The sequence below is a fragment of the Protobothrops mucrosquamatus genome, unplaced genomic scaffold (assembly GCF_001527695.2).
Source record: "Protobothrops mucrosquamatus isolate PMUCROS unplaced genomic scaffold, P.Mucros_1.0 scaffold45, whole genome shotgun sequence".
Taxonomy (NCBI): Eukaryota; Metazoa; Chordata; class Lepidosauria; order Squamata; family Viperidae; genus Protobothrops; species Protobothrops mucrosquamatus.
The window spans coordinates 6,021,209-6,033,226 of NW_015386427.1; the positions used below are offsets into that span (position 1 = coordinate 6,021,209).

A 12,018-nucleotide genomic window follows, 5' to 3' on the forward strand; every position below is an offset into this window, starting at 1 on the left:
TGTTACAGAATTCTTATTGTATTCCTTGAATACATGGCAATATGGGGCAGGTAAGATTGGGGGGGGGGAGGGGGAGGTTTTCTTTATACAGAAAGTAATATGAATGGTCTTGTTAGTAGTATTTGCTATTATTGAAATACATCCTGATGTGAACTTACATAGCATATTCTGCCTATTAGGAAAAATCCTTTGTCTTCATTGTTACTTACTATTTCGATAGTTTCTGCCTGTCTTGTACAGAGTGGGTGTGCACCAAGCTTCCTCAATTAAATATTGTCACCTTGTGGGACCAAGGAAGTACAGTATGCCTTCTCTGCCACTGACACTGCCCTCTGGAACAGCATCCTCACGGACACAGATAGCACCCTTTCCTCTTGGATTTCAGAATGCCCTTAAGACTTGGCTCTGTTCCTCTGGAGCACTTTAATATTTTATTAGTACTGTCGTTTATAGTCTGGGTTGCCATGTCATGCTTCATATTTTTAAATTGTTTTAACTGTATATTTGGATACTGTAAAGCTTCCAGAGTTAAAAGAAATAACAATAAAATACAAATATTAAATGAATTAAAATTGCCACAATTAAGTCATTAAAGCTAATAGGAATAGTTCATAACACTATCACCCAATTTATATCGTTTAGATTCGTAATATGTTCATAATATATATGAATTAAAACAGAATTTGGCAATCTTTTAATCATTATTCTTTCATGTCTACAGTTAAAGCATGTGACATAGATGCTGTTACAATTTTAGACCACAATCTAGTGGACTTTATTGATGTATTTGATAAACATTTGGATATGATTAAGTCAGTTCTGAATGTATCTTTACTAGATTATTTTGTTAAGCGAATGAAATGAGTTTTTCTGACTCAGTTATATCATCTATAATGGGACAGTACTGAAGCATTTAGTCAAAGTCTAATTATCATTGTGCATCGCAAGAAAAGAAGCAATGGTTAGCTAAATATTTAGAGGAGAAATAGAAAGAATCAACTGTATATCCATTCTACCTCATGACCCATCTACAAATTTGGTCATTGCTAAATAGTAATTTAGCCAGCTTTATGTTTTCAAAGCAGAATTTTAATTATATGGTACCAAACAAAGGGATTGAAAAAAAGAAGACTCAGATACCAAGCTTTGGGATTTAAACACAGCAACGGCATAATTGTGTACCATCTATTTGGGATATGGATGGGAAATTTATAAAGATTCCAAATCTATTAATTAGTTGTGTTCTGAATATTAGTCTAAGCAATATTTTTCTAATTTCTCATTAATAGAAACTATCTGTTTCCTGGTATGGACAGCAGCAATTACTATATCTTCTCTGCAGTGACAAGTCAGGCAGGCTTAGTGAGTGGAGCTTCTTTTTTATGATTATACACTATAAAGTTTAGAAAGAAAAGATACAAAAGATGTAGCGAGGGGCAAAACATAATGTTTTAAAAACTCAGCATTTAAATACAGCATTATACAGTTTTATTGATTAATCTACAATGCAATAAGGAGCCATTTTGTAAAACTATCGATTCAAGGTAATAAATTTATTATAAAATCCATTGTAAAAGAATGATCTTTTTTGCTACAACCCATGCTTGATAAATCCATAGTTCATCATATACTGATATATTATACATGTTGGTATATAATTCAATACTCTAAGAAATACATTTAATATTCTTTATGACTAATACAGCTAAAATATTTGAACAAAATTGTGAAATCATCTTTAAATTGAATATATCACTCATTTGCTATTTTAAACAACTCAAATTTACATTGTGAATACAACTGAAAAGTTTTAAAATCTTAACTGGCAATAATCTGATCAGTATTGATACTGCTTACTTGTCCATGACTTTAAAAAATTACCAGTCCCAACATCTCCCAAATATGCTTTGAAGCTTGGAATGATGGAAATGCAGGGGAATTTTGACAAAAATCAAACCTTCTGTCAAGGTATCAGAAGCATCGCCTAATACTTTTCTTACTGCACTCATAATGGTTTTTAGAGTTGATCAGCTGGATTCTCTAGGGAGAATCTATAAAATGCAAAATGTATGCTCAGGGATAAAACTGTAAGACAAGAAAGTTCTAAAAAAACCGACTATTATAATAGCTGTAATTTTTATAACATTTTTTTTCTTTTAAGCAGATACTCCATTGTTCTCATTCATTCTTGGTTCTCAGAAAGGCCCAATCACTATTACTGTGCTCCTTCATTTCATAACCCATATCACATTCATTCAGAATGTTGCACAATTTTGCCAAAAACTAATCACTGATTCTTTATTATCAGCAGAAGAGTCATAGGTGCCTAGTATAAACTACAGTGACAAAAATGATTAAATGTGTGTGCTACAACATCGCAATACAAACCCAAGCTTTTCAGATTTGTGCCGTAATTAGGTGCAAGTATGGAAGTCTTATGTTTATTGTTCTGATATGTTGTCATTAGTCATCAAAAATGTATCCCTGATTATATATTTTATATTTTTATATACTAATGTGGGTGGATCATCAGAACAAAAATATATGTACTTTCATAAATGTTCATAGTAACCATTTCTTTTTTCTTACTTTCACAAATATCTACTTTTATTTCTTACATTTCATTCATTAATTCACACACTCCATATACACCTCTCACATTCCAAATGGCCATCTTCCATATGCCATTGTTGTCACCAGATAGTCCTATAGATAAGTGTTTGTGATGCCACCCATCATGGCTTTACTTAAACTTGGTTTTCATATACAGTACCCTTTTTTTAACTAAGTTACCAACCTTGTAAAAGTCACAGCAATACTAGCTGTTACCAGTTCCTGTTCTGAAATTGCAGTATGTTACACAATTCTTACCAAACTCGTGTTTTTTTTTCATTTTCACAGTTCAATTCTACAGTATATAAACTAGCTCTCTCCAGTCTATAAATTCTTACTTTTGTACTAATTCATAACAATCTGATACCAGTTCAAACCTCTGGCAGGCATTTTATCCTCTTTGTTTTATAATAAAGCCTATACCAGCGGTTCTCAACCTATGGGTCGCGACCCAATTTGGGGTCGATCAACCATTTCACGGGGGTCGCCAAGCAAGGCTGTCTGCCATTTTTTTCCCCTTTTCCGGCAGGTGCCTTACCTCCCTTGGGCTGGGCCAGCTGGTGGTCGGCCTGCTCCGTCTCTGCCGCTTGCCAGCTACGCCTCGGCCGGCGCAGGGGGCGGAACCACGCATGTGCGCCGCTCCCGGGCAGGGAAAGTCCTCGACTTACGACCGGTTGGGTAGTCCTCGACTTACGACCGGTTTAGTCCTCGACTTACGACCGGTTTAGTCCTCGACTTACGACCGGTTGGGGTCGCGGCATTAAAAAGGTTGAGAACCACTGGCCTATACAGTACCTTCACTTTCATATTAAACATTTCATATTAATCATTTTGCTACACAACTGGGCTATATTCAGATGTTTCCTTCCTGTTTTCCTTTGTTTCACAAAAAACTTCTAAAGAAAATTAATAGGATCTGATTTGACAGTGGCTAGTTAACAAAAGGTATGATGGATCAGTTAAAAAAAACCCCAACTCTGGCTTTTATTTAGAAAAAGTGCTTGAAATTTTAAGAAATTGCCTGAAAGAGGAAACTGTCAATACAGTAATGCTTTCATAGAAGACTACATATGTGCATATGTCAAGATGGACATATGGGCTAATCATTTCTGAACTTTGAAACTCCCATCTCCTTCAGTCTACTTTGTTTCCAGTGAAGGATGTATGGCATGCAGTATAAATTGCTCGCCACAGTTTAAATTCTTCTTGTTAGGCATTGTCTGTGGTTTTGCATTTTATAAACTTCCTACATTTCCATAATCAAAGTTTTTACATTGTCAAGATAAGAAAATTAGCAAATAGGAATTCTTTTGTTTTAGCTAAAACAACTTGTAAAATCCCATGTATATAGCCTGCACTCAGTGGCAGTACAAATATGTGTAATTTATCTGGGAGGTGGAGCAAGGGATTTTTTTTTATTTTGATTTTTTTTGCATTTGATAATATGAAAGTCCATACTTGTACCTTGGTGTCAAAATTTGTTGACAAATCAGTATCATGTCATGATATTGGAGCTGGGTTGAAAGGATTCCTCTTGTGGGAGAAACCCATGATTTTTAAGTGTTAGACTTTAGAGATGCAATCTGTATGTGAGCTATACAAATCAATTAGAATCTTTCTAAATGTGGCATTTGGTTGAGACTCAGCAATAAATATTTGCCTTTGAATTTCAGTCTTTGTCGGGTGAGAATGAAGGAGCTTTACAAACCACAGATATGAGGAAAAGCTCCCATTTTCTTTCTCCAGGAACATTAGTTTCTTTTTGTTTTTTAAAGTCCTTTGCTCCGAGCAAGGAAAGATCAAAGCCTTAGTAGTCAACATTCTTGATAAGGTTGGTATTAGAGGATTAAATAAAAATCCTCCTTTCAGCTTTTGGTCGTTTCTTACTTTACTGACGGTTGGATCCCTGCTGCCCAGAAAACAATATCGACAGTGCATGCTGCATGGCTACTTCGGTATACAAAATAACTACAACAGAAAGCCAACCTGCAGTTCAACAATCAGCACGCCACTTTCTCTTTTCAATCTCCTTGGCTTACCAGAGGAAAAGTGCTCGCTCCGCCTATCCTTTTGCTGCGCAGGCGTCCGCAGTTCCCAACACGCTTGTGCCCCGAAGCAGAATGCTGTAGTGAAAATGGCTGCGCCTGACACTGTGAGTACACACGACCCTTGGCGCTCGCTTGTCCTCATGTTGACTTCCCTTTGCCGGGGAAAGGTGTCTGCGCGGCTTCCTGTGTCATTAAGCAGCGATCTGGAAATGTAGGCTTAGGCGACCCAGGAGGGGTCTGTGCGGGAGCTTTGGTGGGGTAGCAATGTAGTGTTAGAGGCTATCACGGGGCTGGCATAGAGTTACTGAAAGTGATTAGTTATTTTGCTGTTTTGCCGTCTTTTATGGGACGTAGATTACCCCTTTGTCCCGAGTCCCAGTTCCAAGTATAGTTTTATGGGGTAGTGAAGATGGGGAGCGCCCGGCACTCAAAGCCGGTTACAGAGAAAGGCTGGCACCGGAAGAGCTTGAGCCAGGCAAACAGAAACTGGCTCCCTCTTCGGACTTCCTTACTCTGGCCTCAGGGGTAGGCAATCTTGGCTCTTTTATGACTCGTGGACTTCAACTCCCAGAATTCCTGAGCCAGCTTGGCTGGCTCAGGAATTCTGGGAGTTGAAGTCCACGAGTCATAAAAGAGCCAAGATTGCCTACCCCTGCTCTAGCTGTATCCCTCCTTCCCGGTATGTATGCATGCCTGCTTGCATGTATGTATAAATTTATTGAATGTCCTTTATTTGTATAAAGAACTCAAACGTTGCATAGTTCTAGGAGCATTTGATAGTAAAAATTATGAGATACAGGTAAATCAGCTGAACTGTTCTCACATATTGATTGCCGTCTCTATTCTCTCTGTGTGGGTTTATGGTGGATAGGATGATATTGTATGTAATGTAGTGATGGTTCTGGAAAATAACCATATGAGTACATTAATAAAAAGTTGCTAAATCAGTGATAGTGGCTCATGACATATTGAAAAGAAGAGGATGGAAAGATTCAAAAGCCAGTTGGTCTAGAAGTTAAGAAATTGGACTTAAATTTATACTTCTATAGCTGTCTGGTTTGTACAGCACCAAACAGGACAGAGTCCAATGGTTAGCTAACACTGTAGAAAGAATGATTGCAACCATCCTATCTTCCATAGAAGACTTGTATATTGCACGGGTCAGGAGATAATCTGCAGACTCCTCACACCCTGGACATAAACCGTTTCAACTCCTCCCCTCGGGACAGTGCTGTGCAGGCCAAAACAATTAGACACAGGGATAGTTTCCCTCCCTCTGCCATCACTCTGCTAAATACCTAATTCTTACAGTACTGTTTAAGGCCTATGTATATTTACCTATGTAGTCTTGTAGTATTATTTATCTTTCTTATTATCTTCATTTCTCCCCCCTTTTATTGGGATGTTGATGATGATGATGATTCTATTGTTTTGCATGTACACTGAGTGCTTCTGTATCGGACACAAATTCCTTGTGTGTTGAATCACACTTGGCCAAATAAAGTTCAATTAATTCAATCCAATCAGGTGGGACTTGAATTGACAGGATTCCTCTTGTGGGAGAAAATGGAAAACAATTTAACTTCTAAAGAAAGCTGGATATTAATTGAATAAATAAACATTAATATATAATATATTGTTGTTGTTAGTTGTGAAGTCATGTCCGACCCATCGCGACCCCATGGACAACGTTCCTCCAGGCCTTCCTGTCCTTTACCATCTTCTGGAGTCCATTTAAGCTCCTGCCTACTGCTTCAGTGACTTCATCCAGTCACCTCATTCTCTGTCGTCCATTTCTTCTATTGCCCTGAATCTTTCCCAGCATTAGGCTCTTTTCCAGTGAGTCCTTCCTTCTCATTAGGTGGCCAAAGTACCTGAGTTTCAACTTCAGGATCTGGCCTTCTAAAGAGCAGTCAGGGTTGATCTCCTCTAGAACTGACCGGTTTGATCGCCTTGCAGTCCAGGGGACTCGCAGGACTCTTCTCCAGCACCATAGTTCAAAGGCCTCAATTCTTTTGCGTTCAGCCTTTCTTATGGTCCAGCTTTCACAGCCATACATTGCAACTGGGAAAACCATGGCTTTGACTATACGTACTTTTGTTGGCAGGGTGATGTCTCTGCTTTTTAGTATGCTGTCTAGATTTGCCATAGCTTTCCTCCCCAGGAGCAAGCGTCTTTTAATTTCTTGGCTGCAGTCCCCATCTGTGGTGATCTTGGAGCCCAGGAAGATAAAATCTGTCACTACCTCCATTTCTTCCCCATCTATTTGCCAGGAATTAAGAGGGCCGGTTGCCATGATCTTGGTTTTCTTAATGTTGAGTTTCAAGCCAACTTTTGCACTCTCCTTCTTCACCCGCATCAAGAGGCTCTTTAGTTCCTCTTCACTTTCTGCCATTAGAGTGGTATCATCTGCATATCTTAGGTTGTTGATATTTCTCCCAACAATCTTAATTCCAACTTTTGATTCTAGTTAATTACATTAGTAAGAGACTATAAAGCTACTATGAAAATTTGATTACTACATCTTATTGTCTACTCCATCCAGGTACATTCAGATGAGAAAGAACCTGGACTGGAGCCTAGACTTCATGATACTCCTGAAGACATTTTCTTTGAGGCAGCAGCAAATACCATTGACTTCCACCCATCCCAGGACATCATAGCTATTGGAGATGTTGATGGTGATGTCTACGTGTGAGTTCAAAGTCTCAGAGAAATTTACTGGTGGAGCCTTCTTATTGGGTCAGGTATATGTAGATTGTAGTGCATCAGTAGTTCAGTGCAATGGATTTATGTAAATGTTTAAGAAAGACAAGAAATGTGTGTTTCCATTGCTAGATTTTATGCAGCTAAGAGAAAAAGAGTATTTATGCATGTATGGTTACAGATTGAAAGAGGCTATCTGTATATGTCTAAGAGAGGGTATCCATCCTTTTATATATAAAAAATGTATAGAAAAAGAACATGTGAGAAGAAGTATCTGTTTAAGAGTATCTCTGTAATGGGTAGCAACAGGAAATATTTGTAAAGCTAAAACCATTTCCTCACTTGAGACCTACAAAATCTTATGGCTTCTTCCAGACATCATGGAGCTAGTACAGAATCTATCCTATTTACTGTTATGGGTGGCTGACTTTAGAAGATGCTATAGTCTCTAGCAGAAATTATACCAAAAGGACAAATAAGGTGTTGGAGAAAGAATATGCAGTTGTTGATGTGTGTGTGTTTGTATAATCATTTGAGCAAGAAGGGGTAATTGTATACATGTAGTTAAGAAAGCGGACAGGTTGGTCATTTGGAGAAGGGAGACTGTTCTTCTTTTGGTGTGTGTGTGTGTGTGTGTGTGTGTGTGTGTGTGTGTGTGTGTGTTCTGCTGAGTGATTTAAGAGAGAAAGAAAGTATCTGTATGTTGAAAGAGTATATGCTCCTTACAGGAGAGTGGCTCTTTGTGGTTGAGAACCATGCCCTCTTATCAAAAGAGGAACCAGAGACACATTAAGGAGAGTTTTGGGAGAGCAGATATGAGCTAGAGATGGTATGTGGCTAAAAAATAGTAGTTGAGGGTAAAAGAGTGCTGTGTATGTGTGGGTGGGAATCTCTGTGTGGATGAGACCAGGCATTATAGCCTAGGCCTGCTTAAGAAACAGTGTCTGTGATTGATAGAGTTCTGTGCATAAGTGAGAGAGAGGAAGAGAAGCTTTGTGTACAATTAAGAGACTGAGGCTGTGCATCTATCTGTAGCTGACAAAGGTAATTGCCTGCAGAGGGAAGAAAGCACAAGAAAGGCATCTGTATGACTTGACTAAGGGCTTTGGGGTATTTGGGTGGATGGACAGCAGATTCATGTCTTTCTTAGAGAGGGGGTGTATTTTTGTGAAGAGGCCAGAGTTGTGAGAGGGGATTGTAAGCAATTAAAAGAGTTTTGATCCAAGTGTGGCTGAGAGAGAGAGAAGATGCAGGTAGAAGTGCTGGGTATGGTTGAAATGAGGGAGATCTGTTTGTATCAGGACCATCCACAATATGTTATGTGCTAGAAAGAATTTCTGTGTATTTCTGCTTATGTGTGAGAGATGGGGAGGATATCCCTGTCTGTAGTAAAGAGAGATGGTGAGAGAGAGAGAGAGAGAGAGAGAGAGAGAGAGAGAGAGAGAGAGAGAGAGAGAGAGAGAGAGAGNGGGAGGGGGGAAGGCTCTGTGGTATGTTTCTCTGCTCTGCTACAATGTATCATTTCCACTGTTTCTACCAACTTGCTCTTTGAACTGTCTCTCTCTTGATGTTATCTTGGGGTGAGAAAGCAATGTGCCTCAGCTTATCTCTCGCTGTGGAAGGGAAGGTGCGAAGACCCAACAACATCTTCACAAGCATGGGAACTGACCGTTATCAGCTCCTTTCCCACAGCGGACTTAACACCTGGGGATTGGCCCATTCAAACTGACCGGATGAACTATTGGGGTGGGGTTTACTTGGGACTCCTTTAACCTATTGATTTGAGCAGGAAACCCTCAGAGCCTGCCTTCTATGCCTGCTGTCAGCTTCTCCTAATAAAAGTTCCTTGTGGAATGAAACTGTTCCAAGAGTCCTGCTTTCTTGGGATGAGGTTTTGAAGTGGGCCCTGACAGTCTATATTAAAAGATTATTTGTGTATGTGTTATAAATAGGGATTGTGTGGGTAGAGAGATCCATTATCTGTGTGTCTGTATGTCTCTTAAAGCAGCAGTCCTCAACCTTTCCAGCTTGGCCTGGCAAGGGTGGAGGGAGACGGGATGGTTCCATGTGAGTCGTAGGTGCACGTGTGCAGCTCCATTTGCATGAGCAACAGGTACACGCACCTGCTGCTCGGACAAATGGAGCTTTGCACATGAGTACGAGTGCTCGCTACTTGTGCAAATGGAGCTGCATGCACACATGCGCACTTGCCCACTATTCATGCAGCAAGGTTCCAAATGGGCCGTGGGCCACTAGTGGGCTGCAGCCTGGGGGTTAGGGAACCCTGTCTTAAAGATGGATGTTACTGAAAGTGGGATAGCTATGTGTGTTTATGGCAGATGTAGGAGAGAGATATGTATGCAGTGTAAACAAGGTATGTGTGTATGAATAGTAGCAAGAGAGAAAATGGTTGGGTATATTTGTATTGGATAAAGGTAGGCATTATTGGATACAGGAATTATTTGAACAGACTCTTGATGCTTCTCTTTCCATTTTAAAATCATAATTACAGATACTCATATTCCTGTTTGGAAGGTGGAAACAAAGAACTTTGGTCCTCAGGTCATCATTTAAAATCCTGCCGGAAAATATCCTTTTCACAAGATGGACAAAGTGAGTGCCTTTGTTTTGCTGCTTTTATGGTTTTTATAATGTTCTTTGGAATACAGATGGTGCTAAGACCACAAGAAAAATGGCAAGTTTTAAATTAAATTCAACAATGTTAGTCCATATGCTGATTTCATCTTTAAGTAATAATGCTTCCATATGATGAACTGCACCAGAAAGTTGTCAAGGGCGTATGAACAATATTTCTGAAAGATGGGTTGAACAAATTCAACCTGTCTTTTGAGAAGTTGGCATAAATTCTTCATTCTCTATGAAACAGATGCCACAACTCTTTGCTGAAAGGAGTTTTTCTGCAGCAGAAACAAATGAGGCAGTCCAAGAATGGTAAAACGCCTAGACAGCAGATGTGGATATAGATATATTTTGTGTCCCATAATTTCTATAGGCATGCTTGATCCCTGAATCATGAAAGATTATTCTAAGTACTTAAAACAATTTACTTGCTCTAAACAGTGCCCATTCTGTCTTTGGTCTTTCTGTAAACACCAATATTTTAGTTTTATCATATCCATAAAGATATAAAATAAATATAAATATAAAATGAATTTTATTTATAAAATAAATATAAAATTGTCACAGTAGGAAACAAGCACACAGTGCTGTTTATAAACCTATTGGGGCGAGCAGTAAGTGGGATGCTTTCAGAAATAGTGTACTCTTTGGATTGCTTTGCAGATCCAAGACAGGATACTATACTTGCAGTGGAAAGCTGATAGTTATATCCTGTTTGGATATCTTGCATAGTCATGAAAAATCCAACTAGGAGAAATGTAGCAAATGTAGCTTATCATCTACTTTGCAGTAGTTGCAACAGAACCTGCCAGGTGTTTTTTGGTTGTATAGCTGATAATATAGAATCTTTTTGAATCAAGAAATGGCCAACTAGAATGACACAAGCTGCCTTTTTTCCTAATTATAGATTAGTAAAGGCTAATGACTTCAGAATAGCTAAGAAAAAGATACTATTTTTTTTATAGAAGATGTTGTACATGTGCAAACCCCACAACCCTCAGTCAGGATGAAACATTGAAGTATAAAACTCTGAAAGGTCCCTGGTTAGAAAAAACTACCCTTTGGAATTTGGTCTTATGTAATGGTGTGGGGTTTCCCTCTCTGTATTCCAGAACTTTTCACAGTGTCCAAGGATAAGTCTATTCATATCCTGAATGTGGAGGAAGGCCGTCTTGTGACACGATTCTCCAAGGCTCACAAGTAGGTATCTGAATTATTTACTAGCCATTCTGTAGCCTTGGTAACAAAGGATTTTACTGGGGTGCTATATTTTCTACTTACACTTCTTTATTTCCCTTGTGTTTGGATGTGTGAGCATGAGGTTTTTATTTACTTATTTATATCTTGCCTTTTTATTATTTTTGCAAATAACTCAAGGTAGTGAACATCTGTTAATTGCGAAGTCGTGTTCGACCCATCGTGACAACGTTCCTCCAGGCCTTCCTGTCCTCTACCATCTTCTGGAGTCCATTTAAGCTCACGCCTACTGCTTCAGTGACTCCATCCAGCCACCTCATTCTCTGTTGTCCCCTATTGCCCGCAATCTTTCCCAGCATTAGGCCCTTCTCCAGTGAGTCCTTCCTTCTCATTAGGTGGCCAAAGTGCTTGAATTTCAACTTCAGGATCTGACCTTCTAAAGAGCAGTCAGGGTTGATCTCCTCTAGGACTGACTGGTTTGATCGCCTTGCAGTCCAGGGGACTCGCAGGAGTCTTCTCCAGCACCATAGTTCAAAGGCCTCCATTCTTTTGTGCTCAGCCTTACTTATGGTCCAACTTTCACAGCCATACATTGCAACTGGGAAAACCATGGCTTTGACTATACGTACTTTTGTTGGCAGGGTGATGTCTCTGCTTTTTAGTATGCTGTCTAGATTTGCCATAGCTTTCCTCCCCAGGAGCAAGCGTCTTTTAATTTCTTGGCTGCAGTCCCCATCTGTGGTGATCTTGGAGCCCAGGAAGATAAAATCTGTCACTACCTCCATTTCTTCCCCATCTATTTGCCAGGAATTGA

The 12,018-nt window shown here is 39.3% G+C and overlaps 1 protein-coding gene across 1 annotated transcript in view; it reads left to right on the plus strand.

The window, feature by feature from the left end:
• The first annotated feature begins 4,714 nt into the window (after positions 1–4,714).
• WDR55 (WD repeat domain 55) overlaps positions 4,715–12,018 on the plus strand; it is a 12,203-nt gene continuing 4,899 nt past the window's right edge. The window contains exons 1-4 of the mRNA XM_015811601.1: positions 4,715–4,765; positions 7,207–7,355; positions 9,880–9,980; positions 11,120–11,207. Coding sequence (XP_015667087.1) covers positions 4,748–4,765; positions 7,207–7,355; positions 9,880–9,980; positions 11,120–11,207 — 356 coding nt within the window. The 5' untranslated portion in view covers positions 4,715–4,747. The remainder of the gene's footprint in view (positions 4,766–7,206; positions 7,356–9,879; positions 9,981–11,119; positions 11,208–12,018) is intronic.